The 25,073-nt window shown below is 47.5% G+C and overlaps 1 protein-coding gene across 3 annotated transcripts in view; it reads left to right on the top strand.

Annotated features, from left to right (window-relative positions):
- The window catches only part of DYM (dymeclin), a 384,724-nt gene extending 361,210 nt beyond the window's left edge, over positions 1-23,514 (top strand). For 2 of the 3 annotated variants that reach the window (XM_081253056.1, XM_081253057.1), the window contains one exon: positions 21,058-23,514. In XM_081253056.1, the coding sequence (XP_081109182.1) occupies positions 21,058-21,207 (150 nt within the window). In that variant the 3' untranslated portion in view covers positions 21,208-23,514. Of the gene's footprint in view, positions 1-6,382; positions 6,572-21,057 lie in introns of those variants that run through there. The other variant, XM_081253058.1, reaches the window with a different exon arrangement.
- The last annotated feature ends 1,559 nt before the right edge of the window (positions 23,515-25,073 follow it).

The raw sequence follows: 25,073 nt of genomic DNA, 5'->3' as shown, positions 1-25,073 counted from the left end.
ACTGGCAATTAGTACATTGCTTAGTCTAACAATATGTTATATTGGAGAATTGCTTTTTAGTGCTTCTGTTTTTCATTTGCATTCATCTTAACTGTCCAAGTAATTGTTAAGATTACTTGAGCCCAGGGACTATATGACATATTTTTGATCAAATACTTTTATGATACTAAGGAACACTCTGTAACTTAATTTTGAGTTATCTTAAAAGTAGAGCAAAAAGTTCTTACCTGTTTGATAATATACAGGTTAATACTTAGGGATAAAGGGACTTCCCTGGTGGTGCAGCAGTTAAGAATCCACCTGCCAATGCAGGGGACACGGGTTCAAGCCCTGATCCGGGAAGATCCCACATGCCGCAGAGCAACTAAACCCATGCGCCGCAACTACTGAGCCTGCGCTCTAGAGCCCACGAGCCACAACTACTGAGCCCACGTGCCACAGCCACTGAAGCCCACGCACCTAGAGCCTGTGCTCCGCCACAAGAGAAGCCACCGCAGTGAGAAGCCAGTGCACTGCAACAAAGAGCAGCCCCCACTCGCTGCAACTGGGGGAAGCCCGTGCACAGCAACGAAGACCCAACGCGGCCAAAAATAAATAATTAATTAATCTTTTTATAAAAAGAAAAGAAACATTTAGGGATAAAATTATAAGCCCGGTGTCAAAATAACCCAGAGGTGGGAAGTTTGAGGTAGCTGAAGCAAGAATGGCCATAAGTTGACCGTGATGCCCAGGGCACACTATTCTCTCCACTGCTTTGTATGTGGGCGTCTCCAATAAAATGCTGGGGGAGACGCTGGACCCTGGCTGGGACTGAGGAAGCCTTCAGCTTGGCCTCCCAGCCGAGCGCCCTCACGGCAGCACTATGTGGCCGCCATCTGTGCCTCACATTGCATTGCTGCAGCTCTGACCACCGGAACAACCAGGAAAACAGCCAGGAGTCAGCCATTTGGTTGGGCTCTTGGTATAGTCACAACAGATTATGCAGACCCATCAGCCAGATGGCAAAGGAGACCATTATTTTTGTATCCACCATTGTGTTAAAATACCGTATTTGTTAAATCATCGGTGGTTGTGATTAAAATGTAAATATTAACACAAAGGAAGGAAGGATGCATGGGTGAACAGGTCACCTTACAAGAGGGATTTAATCAGAAGTTTTATCTTAACATCCTTCATCAGAAAGTGTTTTGTATGTTCACTGGGATGGAGAAACGGTGCAAGATGTATCAACAGTGTAAATTACTCTCAATAACGCACAACATTCTCTCTTCCTTAAGAAAGTAAAGCAGTAGTTTAAAAGCCTGGAACTCAGATGTCATCCCTTTCATGCTGAGCATACAATAGTTCTCTTTAGGGAAAATTTATAGTTCCACCTTGTTTTCTTACTTGTCCCAAATTTTGATTTTTTAAGAAAATGAAACATATGTTCTACATTCCTTTCTCTAAATAAACCCCAAATATAAAAGAGTGTTTTATTATTTAAATGTTCCCTATATCCAAGTTCTAAAATATAGTATGTTGATTATTTAGATTTAGAATTTCCCTTAGAAATATCCTTTAAAATGTTTCGGAACATTTTCAAGGTTAATTCCAATTTTAGGTAATGTTCATGCTTGCAGTGTATAACAAACTGAGTTATCCGTGGTTAGTCCCTGAAAGTAAATTAAGAGATAAGCAATGCATGTTTCTTTATTTTTTAATATTTATTTTATTTATTATTTATTTTTATTTATTTATTTTGGCTGCGCCGGGTCTTAGTTGCAGCATGCAGTATCTTCCTTGCAGCATGTGGGATCTTTAGTTGCAACATGCGGACTTCTTAGTTGCGGCATGCGGACTTCTTAGTTGCAGCATGCATGTGGGATCTGGTTCCCCAACCAAGGATCGAACCTGGACCCCCTGCATTGGGAGCGAGGAGTCTTACCCACCGGACCACCAGGGAAGTCCCAACAATGCATGTTTCTTTATTGAAATATGTAAATTTGGAATAATTAGAGCCTGTGTTATAAAACATAAGACTCCTTCTCGTAAACCATTGTCATGTTTTGGAAATGACTACAGATCTTCAAATGCTTCACCTACAGATGTTTTACTTGCCTTCTGAGGCATTGCTTTGAAAAATAGATAGATAGACAGACCAAGCAACCAACCAAAATGGAAAAAGGAGAGGTCCCTCTATTCCCAGTTTTCCTTTGGCTGTGTGACCTTTGTCACAGGGCAGGAGACGTGCTCTTTTATGGCCCTTCTGTGGCATTGCTTCTGTGGACAAGGCAAGGATCGGCCCAGCAGCCCTGTCTGGCCCTTTTTGGGCCCCCAGCCCCGCGTGAGTCACTTAAACATCAGCTCCCCGCCACTGGCAGAGCAGGCCTCATCAGCAGTAATGGTTTACAGATGAGGTAACTAAGTGTCAAAGGGGTGACGTTATTTGTCCAAGTTTGTTAGTGTCAGAGCCAAGTCTAAAATTCAGACATCCTGAATTTTCCCTCCATTATACCCGTCAGAGCCTAGATGGGAGAGAGACATATTAGTCTTAAAGGTTCATGCTTCCTTATCATAGTGTTTATTTCAGTTTCAAATAATTGGTAGCTATGACCACTGCCATGAGGAGCATTAAGTACCAACTGCCCGCCTTTTACAATCTCCAGTCTGCCTGAACTGGGGAATTAAAAGGGACCGGAGTCCAAATGACCTGCCTGGCCCAGTCTAGGCTTTCAGACTGTGAATGACAGAGGGCAGGGGGTCCCCGAGGCCCAAGCCAGCCCCCTCAGTTGGTATTTGCATTTGTCCCACCTCTGCCTGTCCCCACAGCACACAGAGCCACTGCCACAGAGAAAACAGGAACAAGCACAACTCCCAGCCTCCTTGCCTTGCTCTTTCTGACCACCATTATCCCCAGGTCTTTGGCCCTCTGGGTACATGTCCTGCTATTTAAGACTTGCAGATGATTTATCTCTTTTTCCTCAGTTTTAGAATTTCCATTCAGCTCAAAACACATTTGAATCTTTTATTCAGGTTGCTTTGCACCTAATGGGGCTTAAATATAGCTGCAGCATCTTTAGCACAGTTCTTTTGACTAATAAGCAATTTATGATTTTCCTTCTGTCCTCGGTTGCTATACCTGCCTTTCAGGAACTGCCCTCATTTTCAAGAACTTGAGAGTGAAACTTTGAAATTGGAGGAATTCCAGAAGAGCCTGCATCCTTATAAGGTTTTTAAAAAATAGTGTCATTTAGTGGTGGACAGAAGTGTGAGGGCCCAGACGAAGGATGAAGTTCCAGCTTCTTCAAAGTGTGGAGGAAGGGGTCTGGGGGTGGCTGAGAAAGCCGTGGGTTAGAATGTTTCATGACAGTCGCTTATCACTACCTGGTCCCCCTCCCTGTTCTGGGGCCACAAGCCAGTAAAGAAACCAGTCCCTTTTGAAGGTGTGTGGCTGGATCAGAGAAAAACGCACACCTAAAAGGATCTGCATTAACGAGGCTGAGGGCCGGGACTATGGCCTCCATATACAAAGGACACTCCTTTTTTTTTTTTCTTTTCTCTTTTCTTTTCTTTCTTTCTTTCTTCCTTCCTTCCTTTCTTTCTTTCATTTTTGGCTGCGTTTGGTCTTCATTGCTGTGCACGGACTTTCTCTAGTTATGGTGAACGAGGGCTACTCTTCGTTGCGGTGCGCAGGCTTCTCATTGCAGTGTCTTCTCGTTGCGGACACGGGCTCTAGGCGAGCAGGCTTCAGTAATTGTGGCACGTGGGCTCAATAGTTGTGGCTCGCGGGCTCTAGAGCGCAGGCTCAGTAGTTGTGGCTCATGGGCTTAGTTGCTCCACGGCATGTGGGATCTTCCCCAACCAGGGATCGAACCCATGTCCCCTCTATTGGCAGGCGGATTCTTAACCACTGCGCCACCAGGGAAGCCCCAGGACAGTCCCTTTTATTTTACATTTCCAGTTTGCAAAATACCCCTTTTCAAGACTGTACAGAGGTGAAAGGGTAGATGTGATGCTTTGACCCAGGACATGAGCCGTGTCAGCAGAAAGCCTGGGGCTCCGGGAGCAGCCCTCTTCACAGCGTGTAGAGTCACTCTTTTCTGGGCCTCCTGGTCCTGGTGGTTATTACTGTTTTGCCACCTCTGAGCATACTTTTTTTTTTTAATCTGCCTGCAGTGTTATTGCTTATTCATAAAGTTGTAAAGCATTCCCTTCATAAGAAAATTATGGGAAAAAAATCGAAGTCACGTGCATGTATACCAGTGCAGTTAAATTTCCAGCCTGCCCTGAAGCCTGCACAATACTCCATTTTAGATACGGGGGCCAGTTTTTAAACTTCTAACAACACACTAAGACATGAGACTTAAAACCTGTGCTTTTCGGTATAGGAAAGGGTAAAAGCAGGATTCAGGAATGGCAAAGAATAGGCTTTTGTAAATGGAAGACTTGATCTGTGTTTCAGCTTCCAAGTGTTAACGTCTTCACGTTCATTAGCTTTCCGTGAGTGTCCTCCTCAGTGGCATGTGATCTGAGATCCAGGTCATATTTGATTTGTGATCACATCACCTGTGCCTTGTTTAGTATCCTCTCTCTGTGTTGGTTTTGGATAGCAGAGAATTTGAAGTATTTTTCTTTTCTGCCATAATATTGACAATAAAAATACCTTCTCTTTAGTGGGCTGTTTAGTTCTATTTCACTGTGGTGCTAGAATAAAGAAGGACCCTGAGCCTGCTGTGTGGCTGTCAGGTCTCTGAATTGTCTTAAAGGTCCTGCCTCTATTTCAGGGGAGTGGGAACAGAGAGTGGTAGCTGAAGAAATGGGAAGGTGACTGGAATGACTTGGGAAACTCTGACGTCTTCTTCAGCCCCCCCCACCCCCGCATTTCTCATTTGCTGGCTGGCCTGGGAGTCCCTCTCTACCCTCACAGCAGGGCCAGCACCAGCGCAATCACTGGCTGGCGGGGAGTGCGGGTGGCGGCGGGGGGGGGGGGCTGCTGAGGGGGGCAGAGCAGAGGTGCTTGTTACTTAGTGGTCAGCCACTGGCCGCTGGTTCATTCATTCTGTATAAGCCCTCCCAGGGTATTTCTTGGAATCCTAGAGGGAAACATTTCTTTGTCTAGCCTTTTCCATTCTTCAGCTTGTCATAATCTTTGCCTTCCCGTTCTCACTGCAGGGAGACCTTTGTCCAAGTAATGGAATTAAAATTGTCAACCCAAAGCCCATGAACAATTTGCCTGTTTAGCCACTCTGCACTTTGGGGGAGTTGTGCATGTAGCACTGAGCTATTAAGAAGATGGGCCGCGAGTAAGATCCTACATGACCCATTTAGAACTTCAAGCCAAAGAGAACGTTACTACCGTGGGTTAGAAAGAGCTCTTGACGCTTCGTATTCTGAATCTGTCTCCTGTTAACGTCAGCATCATCGGGCTTCCCTGGTGGCGCAGTGGTTGAGAGTCCACCTGCCGATGCAGGGGACACGGGTTTGTGCCCCGGTCCGGGAGGATCCCACATTGCTGCGGAGTGGCTGGGCCCGTGAGCCATGGCCGCTGAGCCTGCGCATCCGGAGCCTGTGCTCCGCAATGGGAGAGGCCACAACAGTGAGATGCCTGCGTACCGCAAAAAAAACAAAAAAACAAAAAAACATCAGCATCATTGAAGACACCAGGAACCTAAGAGTCATTAGTTACTTGTGAAATGCTTGCATACTGGTGGAACTCGGAAGCTCCTAGCAAAATTTGCACTTACTAGATCGTCTTGAAGCACCATTTTTTTTTTATCATCCTTTCCCTTTTTTTTCTCCCTAATTACGTTCACTTTGTTTTCAGGCTCCACACAGATGGTTCCCAGCTTCTATCTGTGTCTCAGGGCCAGCACAACCCGTGGCCCAGGATACTTATTTCTTGTTAGGTCTCTGCCATGTTTTAGTCTTGCCACCTGAAATAAATGATTGTTATTGTAAGCCTCAGTTTCCCCACATGCCGGTTGAGGGAGCTGTCAAGATGCTGTCTGAGTCCTTCCAACCCCACCGTGCTGGGATGCCTTTGCCCTTCTGCAGTCTCCACCCCTCCCGATTGGTGAGAACTTTACTCCCACACGTGGCTCCTCCAGGATTGAAATTCCTTTTCTCTCAGGTCCTTCTTTCCCTTCTTCCTTCCTGGATCACAGAATATTTGGGACCCAAGAATTTGCATTTCTAACAAGTGCCTACCCGGGGGATGGTGTTGCTACTGGTCTGTGGATCTCATTTCTCTAACGCGAATTTGGGCGGTGAGAGGGAATGGGTGTAGTTTGTGGGGGGAAATGTCACACACACACACACAACACGTATATATCACCGTTATCACTGCCATCTCTACCCCCAGTCATTTGAATAAACTTCACCACTCTTCTTACGTTCTTCACAGCCTGATACCCTGATGCCTGAAGAGTCCAGGAAGAATAAAGTACAATTGAAGCTCTGAGCCCAGTCCACCTTAAGAACCTCAGCCCTCACTGCCTACCCCCGTGTCCCTTTGCCTGCTGTCTGCCCCCCAGCCCCTGAACGCACTCTTCATTCTTGCCTTGCTTGTCCCTGCCTGAAGTGGCTTCCTCGCCCCTTCTCTACATGCCTGTACAGCCTAGGTCCCCGTGCCTCCATGAAGACTGGCCCAGACGTGACAGATGTATTGATCTCTTCCTGCTGAAAACTTTTCAGTAGTTCACTCTCTATATCAGTCTTCTCGGTATTTAACAATGAGATTGATATTTAAATGTTTAGTTTGTACATTTACATTTTTTCTCCTTACTAGACTTTCAGCCCGTTGAGAGTCTGAACTTTGCTTTATACTTGCCGTACCCCACAGTGTTTTCCACATAACAGGTTGGTTAACTGATTAAGATGGAGTGAGAAGAGAGGAGGGAGAAATCTGGTGAATGTGGGAGCCTCTGGCCCTTTCACGTACTTGTGCGTATTTTGAAATTTCTAAATCTTAAACTTTCAAAACTTTTGGAAGTTTAAAACCACAACCACTTTTTTTTAAACTATAAAATAAAATGTATCCTGTATTCCATAGATGAGATATTTTATACAGATCTTTTAGTTAGTTCTTCTGTGATTATAACATAGCAGGTATAAATTCTAAATTATATGCACCTGTGATGGTCCAGATTAGAGGGAGGAGCATTGCACCATTTCAGGTATTTTAGCTTTGTAGTTTAATGTGTAGTCAGGTAGGTTCCCCTTCGTTTTCTCTTTTGGTCCTAGTTCTCAAATCACATAACTGTGTTGTGCTAGTGTTTCTCTCATTCCACCTCCTGCCCGTCAGTGATGTACCCCACCACCCACTTTGCTCTGTCTTTGCTTCTTCCTGTTCATGTTTTCCCTGAGAAAAATTAGACAAACTGCTTTGATTTGTTCTTTCTGATGCATTCATTGCTTATCTCCTGCCTTGAGGTTTTCAACCAATTGAGCATTTCACAATTGATAGCTATTTTACAAATAGAACACAGTGAGGATTTCCCTGGTGGCTCAGTGGTTAAGAATCCGCCTGCCAATGCAGGGGACACGGGTGCGAGCCCTGGTCCGGGAAGATCCCACATGCCGCGGAGCAACTGAGCCCATGCGCCACAACTACTGAGCCTGCGCTCTAGAGCCTGCGAGCCACAACTACTGAGCCCACACACCTAGAGCCCGTGCCCCGCACCAAGAGAAGCCACCACAATGAGAAGCCCGCACACCGCAACAAAGAGTAACCCCCTCTCACCGCAACTAGAGAAAGCCCGCATGCAGCAACGAAGACCCAACGCAGCCAAAAATAAAATATATATATAAGTAAATAAATAAATTTATATTAAAAAGAAAAAAGACCACAGTGAGACGATATCTTACAATGTGATGCATGACACCAAATCAAGCTTTTGAATCACTTAATAATATGTTTACTAGCTTCAAGGAGGTAAAAAACACAACTATCTTATCAATAGCATTTTTTTTTTAATTTTTGGAAAGTGTCAACTGTTTCCCGAGAAGGAACGAGCCTGAGTCTGAGGGCGTTTTGGGCTGAGGTAATGAATGTGTTCCCTATCTTAGAACAATTTCTTGAAGAAATCAACTTATACACTAGTTATTTAATATGAATTCCAGTTAACTTGGTAGACTAATGACTGTTAAGGATTTTTGTGGTTTTATTTGTACATTTTTGTACCTTCTTTTCAAAATTGGGAACCTCTTCTAGTGCTGATATTCTGTGATTCCAGGATCCCTTAGTGTCAAGGTTCAGGAAAGTAATACGAATTTTTCTAGCTGACCTAGACCTGTCTAGTTGAAGCTGGGGGAGCCCGTCTTCTAGATTGCTCTGCCTGACATTGACATAACCATCCCTGAGTGAAATCTAAGGTGGACTCGCTTCCTAACAGCAAATAGGATTATCAGGAATCATCTGGAGCATTCTGCTTCTGTTCCTTTTCCTCTACATTTCCTAATTCCCTTTGTTAGTCCTCATGACTGTAGAGAAGGACACAAACTAATTTTGTGCTTTTAATTCATTGCTCACACATGTTGGAGTAACCACGGGGCCAGGACTGTTGCATCTGACAGGAAGTCACAGGTCCGGCTCTTCCACTCACGGATCATGCTTGCATCACTGGGAGATACAGCCACAGGAAGCACTGAGACTGAATTTTATGTTGTAAAATGCTTACCTTTAGAATCATGGGATTTAAGTGGGATTTTCTCCAAGTAGATTGACGAAAACGTCACTGGTTTAGCAACCACAAGGCTTTCATATAACACTGGGCATAGATTGTTCTTTCCATAAGCAGAGGAAAAAAACCCTCTTATATAGTAGATACATGGGACGTTGATTCTCAGAGCCTCATTTCAACTTCTTGCTAAGGAATAATTAAGGCATGACTTTTCTAAGAATGGGTGATGCCCCTTGAAGGCTTGAAAAACTGTCATATTTGCTGATAACGTAAATCCTAAGAATGTTCAAAGGAGATAACTCTTAAGAAAGACAACTTCCTATCTGTGCATTTGTCTTAGTAGGAATTCTGTTTCCCGGATATCTCTCTGACGTACTGTGGCAAAGGCTGTCTTCTCGCCTGATATAATCACACAAACTCTCCTTCACTCAGAGACACATCAGTCTGGGCAGGGGCGTGCCAGCAAAGCCTCTCATGTGCCCTTGCCCCCATACCCGCCACATGTCACCCACATGTAACTCCCAGCATGGACATTTCATACATGGCAGAGATCCTTGCTTTGCCAGAATTTGCCTAAACATGATTCAGAATCTTTCTCCAAATCTGCATCTCACACTCCCACTTAATTCACATATTAATCTGAAAAAAAATTCGTGTAAAGAAATATTGTCACAGACACAGTAGTTAGGACTCTTACGTGTTACATTTTGAGGCCATATCCTCCCCTTTTTTTTTTTTTTGCTGTACGCGGGCCTCTCACTGCTGTGGCCTCTCCCGCTGCGGAGCACAGGCTCCGGACACACAGGCTCCGCGGCCATGGCTCGCGGGCCCAGCCGCTCCGCGGCATGTGGGATCCTCCGGGACAGGGGCACGAACCCGTGTCCCCTGCATCGGCAGGCGGACTCTCAACCACTGCGCCACCAGGGAAGCCCCAGTCCTCCCCTTTTTTAAAAAAAAATATTACAGTCTTGACAAGAGTAAAAAGCAAAGGACTCATTAAAAATGGAACTTGTCTCTGTTTACATATTATACATCAGTTCATGACTAGTGCATGAGCTCACTTTATGTTCCATAATTAGATATATTGAAATATAAAATATGACCATCACCATCTAGATTAATGTCATCCATTATTCGGGATCTGATTTTCCTAGGTAAGTGACAATATGACGGTGGTAGGATACTGGTAAGCAAGGAGAACAGGCAATTTGAGAAGTAAATTAATCCATTAGATTTGAAGTATTGCCCCCAAATCCCAGTAAGTCAGTTCATTTTCTTCTCAAAGTGACATGGGCCTAGTTTGGCTCATTTTATCCCAAATAAATTTGGGCAGTTATTCCACTAACTCACCCAGTGCAGGACTCAATTTTCCCAACTCATTTTCGGCCCCCCATAACTCTTAGTTTTTCTACAAATAGCCATTTTTACCTCTTTGTTCATTCATTCCTTTATTCACTCACTCAACAAATATCTGTTAAGCCCCTGGCCATATTCTAAGCACTGGTAGATCCATCAGTGGGGAACAAAAAAAAATCCCTGCCCTCATGGAGCTTATATTCTACTTAGACTTCTATTTCATAGTAATGCATTTATTTTTCTGACATCTCACTCTCTTGGCCAGGTATCTGAGTCCTGTCCAAAATAACGAGCCCACTGCAGGAAGGGCAAGCAATTCCAATTATCTGTGGCCCCCGCTCTGGGCTCGCTTTTAGCACAAGAAGTTCTGCCAGTAAATTCTCTCCTTTTGCCCTTCATCTGCCACCGTGGAATCAAAACATTCTCCTCTTCCCAGGCTTCTGAATTGGAATTGATTTGCCTTCAAAACAGGGGCTTTGACTCAATACTGCAGCTCAGTCTTCTTGAGGAGTTTACACACTTGGCAACTTCCACTGCCATCTCAGCTCTAATGCCTTTTTTTTTTAATTTATTTTACTTTTGGCTGCTTTGTTTCTTTGTTGCTGTGCGTGGCTTTCTCTAGTTGCAGTGAGCGGGGGCCACTCTTCAGTGCAGTGCGCAGGCTTTTCATTGCAGTGGCTTCTCTTACTGCAGAGCACAGGCTCTAGGCACACGGGCTTCAGTAGTTGTGGCTTGCGGGCTCTAGAGCACAGGCTCAGTAGTTGTGGCTCACGGGCTCTAGAGCACAGGCTCAGTAGTTGTGGCTCATGGGCTCTAGAGCACAGACAGGCTCAGTAGTTGTGGCTCGCGGGCTCTAGAGCACAGGCTCAGTAGTTGTGGTGCACGGGCTTCGTTGCTCCATGGCATGTGGGATCTTCCCAGACCAGGGCTTGAACCCATGTCCCCTGCACTGGCAGGCGGATTCTTAACCACTGCGCCACAAGGGAAGCCCGAACTAATGACTTTTGAATTAGACATTTCTAACCGCATCGAACCTATTGTCTCAACTCTAAGCTCACTGAATGGACACTTGTTGTCCCGGCCTTCAAGGCCCCTCCCTGTCTGCATGCTGTCCTTCCAGCAGCGTCCCCGGCTGCTGGCCTTCGAGCCTGGGCGCTGGTCTCACACGACTCTCCAGGCCCACGGGTGAGCCCTCGGCCTTGCTGTTTGCTCACAGGGGTCTCTCTCCATGCAATGCCAACTTCCTCCCTGCCCCCAGTCCCTCCCCCACAGGTCATAACCCATCTATCAAGGCCTTTCTCAAACTTCCCCTGTGGCGGGAGAACCTGCCCTTACTTCCTTCTCCTTTGGGCCCCCCCCACCAACCCCCAGAAAATAGAGAGAAATTTCAAACTGAAGACATCCTCCTTTTCATGACCCACCTTAACCTGGACCTGTGAGAGAAGGGTCTAACAGGGACATTTTGCTCAGGCTTCAGATTCCAGTGGGCTTCAGATTCTGGCTGATGGCATGATGGTGGACAGCTCTTCACAAGTGTGGGTTCAACCTTCTGTTGTATCCTCTGTTTTCCTAAGAGTTTTTTTTTTTTTTTGCCACCAGTCACAGACATCATTAGTGTCACTTGTAATATTCAGAGGTGGTCGCCTGGCCTGAGCTTTCAGGACAGGTGTCCGCTCACCTTGTAGCTCTCTTCTTGGTGGTAACTTACTTCCCAGGGAGCCCCTGAGGTCCCCACTGCCCAGCCAGCCATCGTGCTCTTAGATATGCAAGGTATTATAACTGTCTTCTGAGCCACCTCATGGTGGGCTTCTTAACTTTAGCTTTGTATTTCTTCATTTGTAACTTTCAATCAATGGCCCTTTATAATTTTCTATATTTTGAATTTAATTTTGAAACTGATTTGCATAAAATGGGACTGCTCCACATTCAGTGTTGCTGTTATTCATAGACCAGTGCTTATCTCCTTTTTGTCAAGTAAGTAATAATATTTGATCCATTTGCAGCTCTTTCCATCACACATAGAAGAGCCTGCAGCTCAGGCCTGTTCAGACCATAATTTAGCTGAATTATTATTTTTATTTTATTTATTTTTTGCTGTGTTGGGTCTTTGTTGCTGCGCACAGGCTTTTCTCTGGTTGCCGCAAGCGGGGGCTACTCTTCTTGCGGTGTGTGGGCTTCTCATTGCAGTGGCTTCTCGTTGCAGAGCACAGGCTCTAGGCATGCAGACTTTAGTAGTTGTGGAATGCAGGCTCAGTAGTTGTGGCTCACGGGCTCTAGAGCACAGGCTCAGTAGCTGTGGCTCACAGGCTTAGTTGCTCCACGGCATGTGGGATCTTCCCGGACCAGGGATCAAACCCGTGTCCCCTGCATTGGCAGGCAGATTCTTAACCACTGCACCACCAGGGAAGCTCAGTTTAGCTGAACTGATCATATAGATAGATGCTTCTCCTAGAGTTTGCTGTTCAAAGCCACCTACAGTCTTCCAACCCCAGTGTTGGCCAGTCTGCCTGGGAGGGCCGCCTTCTGGGGCAGTGCGCTTCCATGTTGTGTCATGCTCCCACTGTTCTTGTTCGTTCTGCTAAACTATAACCCCTGTTAGAGGAGCAGCAGTTATTCCTCTTTCTTTCCTCTACGGCCTCAAGCACAGTGCTTCGTATATAGTTGGCTCTTACCAGTGTTTAGTTTAAGGACCCATCACTGAAGGACCAGCGTTTACACAATGAGAGTAAATGAGGGAAGGAATGGAAGGGAAACTGGCTCATCCCAAATTCACCTGTGGATAAAATAATTGTATGTAAATGCCTACCTGGATATCTTATGACAGAAGCTCGAAACAGGGTACTTTCCATCTGCATGGAACCTGCCCACCACGGCCCACGTGTGTGCTGCCAGCAGTAACTCACCTCGTCCATCCTGTCCCACGCCCTCTCCCAGCAGTGCCGGCCGAGCTACTGACCATCACCCATCCCTTGTCTGTTCAGAGGCTTGAAACGGTCTTTGAAAGAATTTTTTGTAATGTGCTATATAGCTATTTGATTTTAAATTGCACTAAACTTTCTGGAAACATGCCAGGGGCTTGCTCGAGTTTCTGATGCTATCTATATAATGGTGGAAGGGGGAAAACTCCATTGAACTTTTGTGGTAATAAAATTATTGCAGTTGAGCCCTACATCTGTTCGCTGAACTTCCTGTGGGTTTTCACCAGATCACATGGCTGAAGCAGAGACAGTCTTTAAAGCTTTGGGTCTGCTTATTATACCCGAGCCTCAACCACCAAATCAGACCTTTGCTTTGTCTCTGGGCTGGGCGTCCGGATGTCCCACTGCGGTGGGTTGATTCACTGGAGCTGATAAAAACATTCCGGCCAAACTTGAGAGTCTAGCATTACCTCTGGCTCCAAAAGTCAAAACAACAAGATTGTTGTAAGTAGCTTTGGATTGAGACCAAGCTCCAAGCTTGAGAGATGGTTTTTCCCTCCTCGTTGAGCTGAGTCACAAGACAACTGTCTCAGAAAGAGACGGGCGAAAGCCTGGGCCTGTGGTGACCAGCAGCCCGCCCTCTGCTAGCCCCTTCCAGATGAATTCTTGCCGTAACTGTCAAATCAAAGCCCCCGTCCCCGCAGACCTCCCTCCTCCGCTTTCCCAGAGCCTTAGTGGGTCCTCAAGCACATCGACCCAGCAGTCACTGGCTGGAGCCCACAGGGGCCTGAGAAGGGGAGAGGGGAGATGAGGTAGAGGTGGGAGAAGGCCCAGGTGGCCTGGGCCCTGCTGGCCGGGTCAGGAGTGAAGACACTCTAGAGTGAGGAAGCTGGGCTTCCCCCAGCCATCACAGGATGGCATTAGCGTTCTCCACAGGCTTGAAAAGAACATAAAGGAAAGTGATTTTTTCTAGGTTGTTGATCTGGCATTCAGACTATGACATTTCTTGGACTGAATTCTGACAAAATGTGTCCCCAGTGTCATTAGTGCTAAATAAAACCGTTTGCCTTTCTTTTCCTTAGCTCTCAGACTTCTAAGAGGATTAAAGGAGCACTTTCTTTCTTTTTCTTTTTTTGTTTTGTTTTTTGCGGTACGCGGGCCTCTCACCTTTGTGGCCTCTCCCATTGTGGAGCACAGGCTCCGGACGCGCAGGCTCAGCGGCCATGGCTCACGGGCCCAGCCGCTCCGCGGCACGTGGGATCTTCCCGGACCGGGGCACGAACCCATGTCCCCTGCATCGGCAGGCAGACTCTCAACCTCTGCGCCACCAGAGAAGCCCTTCTTTTTTTTGGCCGCATGGCTTGTGGGATCTTAGTTCCCTGACCAGGGATAGAACGCAGGCCACGGCAGTGAAAGCACTGGGTCCTAACCACTGGAGTGCCAGGGAAGTCCCGAGGAGCACATGTTTTTAAGAAAGTCTGTTTCACTCTCAGCCCATGTGGGCTGTCTCTCTGGCTAGATAGACAGGGAGACTTGGGGGGTGTCAAATTTGGTGCAGCTTGGACACAGCTAGTTAGGCCGAGGCTGCATTCCCATTCCATCAGGTCAACTGAACAGTGTTTTCCAAACTCTTTTGCGTTTTATGCATATTATTCACCCTTTTAAAATGTTCCCAGTACACTATCTTAAAAACAACTCATTGCAGGAAAAAGGAAGCTCTTTACCTTGTGCTTTGTTATGTTCACTTTGTTGTAGCCAGTCCTAGACAACATGCTCTGTTTTTCTTGCTAATTGTGTTTTACCCCCCTTTATGAACCTTTTGAGTGCTGGTGAAAAGTTTCAAGCAAATAACTCAAGAAATAATATCAGAAGCTAACACACCATTGTAAAGCAATTATACTCCAATAAAGATGTTAAAAAAATTGTATAAAGAATTTAAAAAATAGTTACAGGAAAGTTGCAAAAAAAAAAGAAAAAGAATATCTCACAGCTCACTTGTAGCCTTGAGGCGAGAGGAACTGGTACTGGAGCTCGAGGGGCGTGCAAGCGTGCTGTCTGCAGTGTTCGGGTTTTGCTCGTAATAGAAGTGTGTTCGTGCTGCTCTGTTTGTGCTTGCTCTTTGGGTTCCCGCATGTCCAGTGGTGCACGCTCCATGGAAGGGGCCGGGCCTTCATTCTCTAGCACAGACGGGGCCACGCCTGGGACCTCAGCCCACTTAGCCACGAGCTCTCAGGCCACAGCAGCTCAACCATGGCCTCGTGTTTGTCTTGATTTTAAGCAATTGGGAGTCTCAGCCTTTAAAACCAACTGCTGTCAACCCACAGGACAGCTCAGGAACCTTCAGATATTGACCTTCTCCACTGAGACTGCCCCAGGTGAAGCCTGGCTAAGTGCAAACCAGCAAGTGCTTGACTTGGGGGTTCCCACTGAACCCAACTCATTCAGCCCTTTCTCCCGCTGGGCCCAGCAGAGCCCGGGAGGCATGCAGAGAATGCCAGTGTGTAGACCTTACTGGGGTCATCTTGTAAAACCACACCCAATAGAATCAGAAGGAGCTTAAAGGTCCTTCATTTTACACAAGATGAGATCCCTGCGTCCTGGAGAAATGCTGTGACTTGCCCCAAACTGTTCAGCCTGCCAGTAGCTGAGCCAAGACAGAGCAAAGGCCTCCTGACCCCCCAGCCTGGGGTCACCTGGACTCCAGAGCCGGAGATCGGTTCCATCCCTTCCCTGTGAGGACACTCAGGCACAAAGGGTTAGCAACTTGGTGGCTAGGGGACATGGAAGAAGTGTTTGAGGCACACTATCATTACTGGTAAGACATGGAAACCTCCCGTCCATGTAGGATATAGACATTTTCAAGAAACACGCGGCTGGGTACCTGTTGCCTCTGGAGAGGCCCCGGCGGAGAGGTGTAGTTTCCTTCGGCCTCTGGCTCTACCACGTCCTAGCTCTGTCCTCTTTGGCGTGTTACTTATCCTTTTGAACCTTGGTTTTCTTAGTCATTCAATAGAGTTAATAACACCTATGTCACAGGATTATGTGAAGATTTGAAGTCACGCGCTTGTTCATTTAACTCATCATTCAACAAGCATTTCCTAAGTGTCAGTAGTATGCCAGATGCTCGCAAGGTCCCTGCCCTCTTGGGGCCTGTATTCTAGTGGGGAAACATGGTACCCGAGTAAACAAACACACGCACAAGCTAAACCCCAATTGCCGTGAAGGAGATACGCCGATGAGCTGAGAGGTGCCGCTTTTGCTACCGGGTGGTTGTGGGCAAAGTGAAAGGCACTGGCACATGAGCACTGTCAGCGTGTCACTTCCCCTGAGCGGGGTGGGCCCTGTGAGCTAGCAGAAGGCCCAGCGTCCTCGCTCCTGGTCACCTCAGCCGCTTCATCCAGGGCCCCTCGGGGTTAGATGCCACACCCCTGTCGGAGGTTGTTGAACGTGCCGCATAATCATCCAGGGGGACGGTGAGCCTGGTGTCAAATACGGCTTAGAGGTGACCCTTCTCTTCTCATCACATGGCCGCATGCCCCCCTCGGAGCCAGTCCTCAGCTCCAGTTGAGTTAAACAGCTACGTCACAGGATTGTGGGCAGACGTGAAGCCACGCGTTCGTTCACTTAACTCACCGTTCACCAAGTGAGGACTCTGAGACAGACAGAAGGCAGTTCTGCAGAACCTAGCTTCTCGCAGTGACAGAACTGTGTTCTTTAAAAATGTTAATGAAGATGGGTCTGTCGCTTTTAAGCCATTTGTCAGCACTTGTTCCTGGGTTTTCACATGGAGTACAGACTCCGGACGCGCAGGCCCAGCAGCCATGGCTCACGGGCCCAGCCGCTCCATGGCATGGGGGATCTTCCCGGACCGGGGCACGAACCCGTGTCCCCTGCATCGACAGGCAGACTCTCAACCACTGCGCCACCAGGGAAGCCCAATGTTTCTTTTTTTAAATAAATTTATTTATTTTATTATTTTATTTTATTTATTTATGATTTTTGGTTGTGTTGGGTCTTCGTTGCTGCGTGCGGGCTTTTCTCTGGTTGAGGCGAGCCAGGGCTACTCTTCGTTGCGGTGCGCGGGCTTCTTATTGTGGTGGCTTCTCTTGTTGCAGAGCACGGGCCCTAGGCATGTGGGCTTCAGTAGCTGTGGCTCGCGGGCTCTAGAGCACAGGCTCAGTAGTTGTGGCACATGGGCTTAGTTGCTCCGCGGCATGTGGGATCTTCCTGGACCAGGGCTCAAACCTGTGTCCCCTGCATTGGCAGGCAGATTCTTAACCACTGTGCCACCAGGGAAATCCTATGTTTCTGTTATTAATAACAGAGTCAGGAAACAGGGTTGCCAAGTGAGAAGTGTCCAGTTGGGTAGAGTAAGAGACACGGGCTTAGGACCAGGCCAGGGGGTATTTCTAGTCTTTAGATTTGATCACTGAAAGTTCTAAAATAAGAGCATACCTTATATTTGCATATCACTTCAATGTCAGTCATAATAGCCAACATTTATTGAGTGCTTCGTCAAAAGTGTGTTAGGCGCTTTTACATGGCTCATCTCATTTCTGTGAAATAGAATGGTTAAATTCAAAATCTCAGAGTGGAGTAAACTCTACCCTTTAAGAGCCTGAGTCTGAGTGAGGGTACAAGACTTGTCCCAAGTCACCTGGCTAATACGGACTGGACTTTCTTTCAGCTCTTAAATGCTGAGATTGTATACATCTTATTCACAGCTATGTTTTTAGTACTGTGCTTGCTACACAGTAGGCCCTCAGTAAGTATTTGCTGAATGAATGAATGAATGAGGAAAGGGGGGCCTAGGACTCAAATCATATGCCTGCTTTTCAGGTACTTTTTCTAGTTACTTCGAAGATTAAATGAGTAACTGTATGTCAAGTGTTTGAACATTCCTGCTATGTAATACGTATAGCTACAGTTATGGTAGCTATAAATGTTACCCATAATCTCAGAATTAATTAAGTTTTTACGGAGAACTTCTATAGAAATAATCATTGATCAGCTTGAAAAACTTCATAATGAAATACATTGCTGTTGTCAGGTAAAGTGTATACTTTTTTATACTATTTTTTATGTACTATTTTATATTATATGTGGATATTCTTGCCACTCTGGATATCACCCTACATTGAGATTTTGTTTATGACACTTACTCCAGAGTGAGATGGATTATTGTTTTGACTTAAACTCGAGCCAAGACTAAAAACGAGGCATTTTCAGCTCCGTTTTCACCAGGTGGTGAAACCCCATGGGGGTTCCAGGTGCTTTTCCTGGTGGCCTTTCCTAGATCTGCCTGTGTGTGATCTAAAGGCAGTCTTTGATTCATTACTCTTCCTAACTGGAAAGTCATCAGAATTTCCCCAAAACCATGAGGGCGGGTAGACTTAGTGCCAGCACATGAACATAGTGCCACCCCACTGAGCAGGCTTTGCCTAAGTTTCTTTAATTCAGTTGGAGGGAATTCTTAGGAAAGCAGCTTGCTCATTTTACTTCCCATCCCACCCTCCCTGGAGGTACAGAAAACAGTCTCGGGTAAGTTGCCTCACACCCTTTCCTAAGGCCTGCCTTCGTAGGAACACCCCTAAATATGTCACTCGATGGAGAAAAGGTTTCACATCTTTCAGTCATTTTTATCACTGTGAGCAAGAAGCGCGCCTTGTTGGTGACATTACCACTTAGAAATGTAGGAGGTTATTATTCCAGCTGAAAGGGGCGATGCGGGGGGCTCTGGCCTTTTCAAACCACCACCTCCGCTCCCCCAGCCCCTCACTTCTCTCCAAGACAGCGTGAGAAGTTTTCTAAAGTTGAGGCCATTCCAAGAACTAGGACTTGCATCCTCATTATTAGGGGGTAAAGTTCTTTTCTTCTTCACACACAGTCCCCCATACTTTCTTTTTTTTTTTGCGGTACGCAGGCCTCTCACTGTTGTGGCCTCTCCCGTTGCGGAGCACAGGCTCCGGACGCACAGGCTCAGCGGCCATGGCTCACGGGTCATGCGTCCCCTGCATCGGCAGGCGGACTCTCAACCACTGCGCCACCAGGGAAGCCCCTCCCCCATACTTTCTTGATTCTTGGCATCATTGTGGGCTCCGTCATTTCTATCAGGACCAGCAGTGTGTGTGCTGCATTCTGTCCATACAGTGGAAGGGCACAGGACTAACCCCAAAGGGCCCCGTGGAGCCTTGGAGAATTGCATTTTAGGACAAAGCACTAGGGTGGCTATGACTGTGGTATCTCTTTTCAAACTGACCTTCCCACCCAGTCAGACCCAGGCTTCCATCTTGACTCCAGCCCACAGGCTGTGTGACCTAGAACCAGCCGCTTAGCTGCTCCAGGCCCCGCTTCACCTTCCATTGGTGGGGTTGGCCACGTGGGCCTCAGCAGGACACCGTGGTGACTGACCACGACACGAGTGGGGAGCCTGCAGACCGACCTGGTGCTCAGGGGGTGCTTGGTTGGTGGCAGCTGCGTGCTACACCCTGCTGCTACCAATGCAGATTTGTCATGGAAAAGAAGATCATGGTGTTGCTACCTATAAGACACCTGATTCCAGGACAGAGGCCTATTGCCGCCTCCAGGAACCCTGTCCCCACACCTGAGAACCCCGTGCCAGGCCGGAAGCAGCACAGAACATGTGAGGAGGCTCATCAAGGAAGCCCCAGGCCCCCAGAGACCACCCAGCTGCTGAGCGGCTATGGTGCACCCAGAGAACGGGGCGGGGGGATTCGGCCCAGGGTGGGAGAGATTCAAGGAGACTTAGTGGGTGGATGACAAGGGAATGGAAGGCTGGGGGACCTAACTGAATTCCAGTCAGATCAGTACGTGCTGGAAGTAGTGTCATATCCCTGAGCTGATCATACTTTGTCAGCCAGACTGACCCCACGAGCGCAGTGGGAGAACTTGTCCCCTGCAGTGTAATCAGTATGGCCCTCAGCGCACACGGAGACTTTCAGCCTTACACTGATGATACTAAAGAACTGATTTGAAACACTGGTGGTCTGAAAAGGCTTGGGTTTGCATTAAACCTGAGTAGTTTTGCAAAGTATGGGGTAAAAAGTGTAGGAGGGAGGATATAGGGGTAGGTAGTGCTGGAGTCTGGGCCACTTATAAAGCCCATTTGTGTATATTCTATATTTACTGATGCCCTGGGGGCTGTGGAATAGAATTGGTTTTCGTTAAAGCCATAACAGATGGGGGCTGTGCCGTCTGTGGTGTGCTGAAGTAACATCCATGACCAGAGGACCCTCCTTTGCACGAATTCCTATACACTTCTTTAAGATTTAGCTCAAAACTCACCTTGCCACAAAGCATTTCCTGCTTAACGCCGCCCCTCTGGCATCATTCTGGAACTCTGAGGATCCAGCACTTAGATGTTTAGTCTTAATCATTGCAAATGTTGTCTTAAAAATCTCTAACTCTGGGGCTTCCCTGGTGGCGCAGTGGTTGAGAGTCAGCCTGCTGATGCAGGGGACGCGGGTTCGTGCCCCGGTCCGGGAAGATCCCACATGCCGCGGAGCGGCTGGGCCTGTGAGCCATGGCTGCTGAGCCTGCGCGTCCGGAGCCTGCGCTCCACAACGGGAGAGGCCACAACAGTGAGAGGCCCCCGTACCGCAAAGCCGAGCCGCTGCTGCCCCCGGCCCTGACCGAGGCCCACCGTGGGCGCTGCCTGCCCGCACAGTCAAGGCTGAGGAGCTGTAAAGGGAAGTCTTCACCTCCACGGTGACGCAGCCCTGAGAGGGAAGCGTCTCAAGGAGGCCCAGCCATCAGTATCCCAGTGGTGCAGTGGATAGTCTTTGTCGAACACTGTCTGTACCTGGGCGGGGCCTGTTTCCCTGCCTGAGGTTTCTCACCCCGCCTCCTCCCGTCCAGGTCCCTGCTCCCCTCAGCACACTGACGTCCCTGACCAGGGCCGGTGGGGTTGTGCCCTTCCTACAGGTGATTCACGTGTCCTCCAGAGTCATCTGGAAGCTGGATCTGCGGCCCCGGGGCTCACAGGCCCTCCGACCAGTCAGGGAAGGTGGGCTCCCTGCACCCTGCACACATGCTGCGTATAAACTACTGCTGCTTTCCAATGGGGCTGTGAGATTGATTACATCATCCTCTTTTCGTTGCAGAAATTTCCAGAACTGAAATTCAAATATGTGGAAGAGGAGCAGCCCGAGGAGTTTTTTATCCCCTATGTCTGGTCCCTGGTGTACAACTCAGCGGTAGGCCTGTACTGGAACCCGCAGGACATCCAGCTGTTCACGATGGATTCCGACTGAGGACGGGACGCCGTCTCCCACCCTGACCCCCTCCAGCCAAGCAGCCCTTCTAGTTATTTTCTTTCTGGGGAACAGAGGTAGACAGATGCCCTGGTGCGTCTTCTATTAAAGAGGATCACACAGGCGTGTTTCCCTTGCACACTTGGGTTTGGAGAGTTGGTGCCAGTTGGCAGTAGATCACTCAGTTTAGATTATAGTGCAAAAAAGGGGAGGGGAGTTACACACTAATAAATGGAAAAACCTGCTAGTTCACATGCGATTTTATTTCTAAACCAAAAATCTAGAGCTTTTCCAGGAACTTGATGCCTTAGGCATATAACACTTTACCAGTACATACTTCTTTTTCTTTTCTTTTCTTTTCTTTCCCGCCCCCGCCCCACCCCGGCATGTTCAGGATTTTTGTTTTGGTCATGTGTGTGTGTGTTTCAACGTTGAGAAATATCAACCTGAAAAGATGACAAGACAGGAATTAATAAGGAAATGAAGCCGTGTATGCATGCAGTTGCCTTTCAGAAGGCCCATGATGTAAGCCTAGGCGGTTGGATATAAGCCTTTAGATCCTGGCATCTTTCCCTCAAAGAAAGAAGTAGCTCCTTCTCATGAAGCCCAGATTAGCTTTTTTGTGGATTTGGCCTCTGAGCTGTAGCTGAATTAAATTGGAGTCTAGCACAAATTAAGTTAATCTACTCTGTATTAATCATTGGGAAAAGAAAAGCTTCATTTTGAAAGCAATCTTTTTTCTTCAACCAGACTAATAGGAGAAAAAGGAGACCAATTTGATTAATACAGTATTCCACATGAGAGTAAACACATGTTTTTCTCTCCACTTCTGACTTTGTTTAAACTCTTTGGGGCCTGTGTGATCGCAGTTGTCTCCCTGAGCTTCTCTGAGGGAAACAGCCGCTGGGGTCACCCTGAGCAGAGCAGTGGGCACTGGGGACAGAGGGGACAGGCCTTTCGAGTCACGCGCTAAGCCCGTGGCCACCCCTTCACGGCCTAGTTTCACCCTCAAAGACACAAAAAGTATTTGCTTTTCTGCATAGGAAGCACGTAATCCCAGATGAGACCGACCGAGCACCCGTTTCAGCCTGCCGTTGCCTAATCTGTATCGGAGGCAGCTTCTCTCCCCTGTCCCTGTGTCCCCGGCCTGGAGGCTGGAGTCATTTTGGTTCATCACCATCTTCTGAGGGTCTGGGAGGAGACAGCTTCTGTCACAATGAGCTCTGGAAAAGGCTGAAAGCATGACATGTCAGTGCACGTCCGTGTGGTTTCCACTCATGAAAAGCCTGGCTGCTCCATCCCCTCAGCAGTCTCTGAGGTCGGCCGGGCGGTTTCATTTTCATCAGGACAGGGGCTGAGACCGAAGCTCCCTGCGGCTGACTGACTGAGGAAGGGCCCTCACTGGCGGGTGGACCCAGGAGGCACATGCGGCCTGCCCGCTGCTTCCTTGGCCTCAGGCCTCTGACGTGTCTCCACGAGTGGCCGGGGACTCTGGTACTTCACTAAAGGTCACAGGGACAGGGCCTCAGACCCGCAGATGAGTCACGTGAGGCGCTTCTGCTCAGTCTGGCTCGTGGGGAGAGGCAGTTTGAAGGTGGAAGGAGGAATCCTCCAGTCAGAAAGGGGCAATGATTGGGTAATCATTTCAGGTAGCAATTATTTTTATTTCCTATAAGGGAACGTGATATCTAGCTTTAATTCGTTTCCAAAGCACTTTGATGTGCTTTCCTTCATTTAAACCAAGACACAGTTTGGAAAGGATCACATGGAGCAGCTGAACCCCTGGTAGGACCCCAGAACTAACCCAGGAGGCTGAGGACTGGGAAGTGCCGTGGGGCAGTCACTGGGCTGCAGGGCTGTCAGTTCTTGTGACAGGAGGAGATATGGTCCCCCAGAACTCGGTCGTCGAGCGCAAACTGCCAAGGAAGCCTTGATCGAGGGAGTCCTGCAGTCTCTTCCCCAGGCCACCTGGCTCACCAGGTGCCCCCAAAGCCCCGTTCTCTGGCAGTGTCCTCTCCCTCCCTCCCCGCCACTTTTAATTACGCACACAGTAGAAGTGCTCGCTGGCCTAAAAGCTGAGCTGGGGCGACAGCCTCGGAGGAAGTGTGTGAGTACACACTCCCAGACACCACTGCATCACTGCTTCCACTCTGCAAATCCGCCAGGAGTCTCCTCTTTATTTTTGTGGAAGATGTATTACATGGCAATAAATTTAAATGATAAACTTGAATTATGCTTGCATTAGTTTGCTTCGAAATTGTTTGGTTTTCCACAAAGTAAAAATGTGTAGAATGAGGCAATACAAGACCATCATGTGTTTGATTGTAAATTAACATCTGATTTTACCCAAGATACAGAGCTGTTATTGCAATGTGTCATCTCTTCAACAAAGGGTTCTGTCATAATATTTATTTTTAAAAGAATGTGCCCCGTTCAGTAGCACCTTTCCTATCTAGAGTTCAAGGCACTGTGCGAAAAAGCTTCAGAATCATAACTCTGGTTCCCACATCACCCACTGAGGCTGGTGTCATAGGATCTGTAAACAACAGCCTCGCAAGGTTGGCATCACAGGATGGCCACCATTCAACAGTGCAGATGGAAACAAGGCTGTGGAGCAGCTCAAGGACAAAGACAGAGAAAGGAAAGAAAAGAAGGTCCCCGAAGCACAGAAAGTACACTGCACACACAGTCTCCTTCGGAAGGAAACTGCAGGAACTGTAAAAGAAGACGGAGAGAGGAAAGAACATAGGACCAGTGTCAATCAGAACACTCAGCAGCTTCCTCCAGCTTGTTCAGGGTACCCCCAAGAGGAACGTTTAGTGGGGGGGTGCTTTTAGGCCCTAAATTTCTTAATATATCATTCTTTAGACAACATACTGTCCTGTAGGTTCTGTGGAGCCAGGGTTTTGCATTAGACGTGATGGCTCTCTGCATAACTGAGTCACTGCTTTCCAGAGCCATAAATTAGAGTTGTGGTACTCTCTGATACTTTATAAGCTTGAGTTTGCAAGGTCAACCCTTTGGTCTGCTAATCTTCTCCTAAGCACTATGCCTGCAGCTTCAGTAGCTGCCATTTGATATTAGGGGCTGATCCCTGGGCATACGGACACCAAATTCAGGGCTATTCCAGTGTCCTACGTCGCTTCCAGGAGTCAAGGAGCTTCTAGTCTCTGACAAAGAGCCATGCTTCCTATGAATATGACACAGCTGAGGAATGGATTATAGCACAGGCCACAGCAAATAATGCATTTTTATTTTTTAAGAATTCAGAGCATAAAATTTGATCTCATTAGGGTACGTCCATTTGGGATCTCCCACCCAAAGCCAGGGAGATTCATCAGGAGCTCCCCATCCACTTGGTCAGGTCATGTATGGCAACCCCTACCGTCCTGACTTCACAAGGCTATCAAAAGTGCCAGCTATTCAGACACAGCTTCTGGAAGTAGCAGAAGCTCCCCTCCAGAAGGAAAGCAGTCTCATGTGACTAACCAGGTAATGCTTCACCATTCTGTTGGCTCTGGGCTGACTGCAGCAAAATTTTATAATGTTTCGGCCAGATTTCCAAGTTCCCCTTCGCTAAGGAGGGTTGGTTTGGATTACCTCGTGCTCCATTACTATCAGCAGACTATCTTTCATGGATACTGTGACCCAACTTCTAAATCACCTCAGTCACCGCATGTGGATTGAGGTGAAACCAGATTACTAGTGCCCCCGGTGCTTAGCAAATGTATGTTCTCTCTGGAAAACATGAACTGTTACGGACTGAATGTATCCTCCAAATTTCACATATTGAGCCCTAACCCCCAGTGTGATGGTATGAGTAGGTAGAGCCTTTGGGAAGTAATTATGTTTAGAGGAGGTCATGA

Source organism: Mesoplodon bidens, assembly GCF_964165515.1.
Source record: "Mesoplodon bidens genome assembly, chromosome: 13".
Taxonomy (NCBI): Eukaryota; Metazoa; Chordata; class Mammalia; order Artiodactyla; family Ziphiidae; genus Mesoplodon; species Mesoplodon bidens.
Note: the sequence above shows the minus strand (reverse complement) of the source record. Positions and strands in the feature narration are given on the sequence as shown.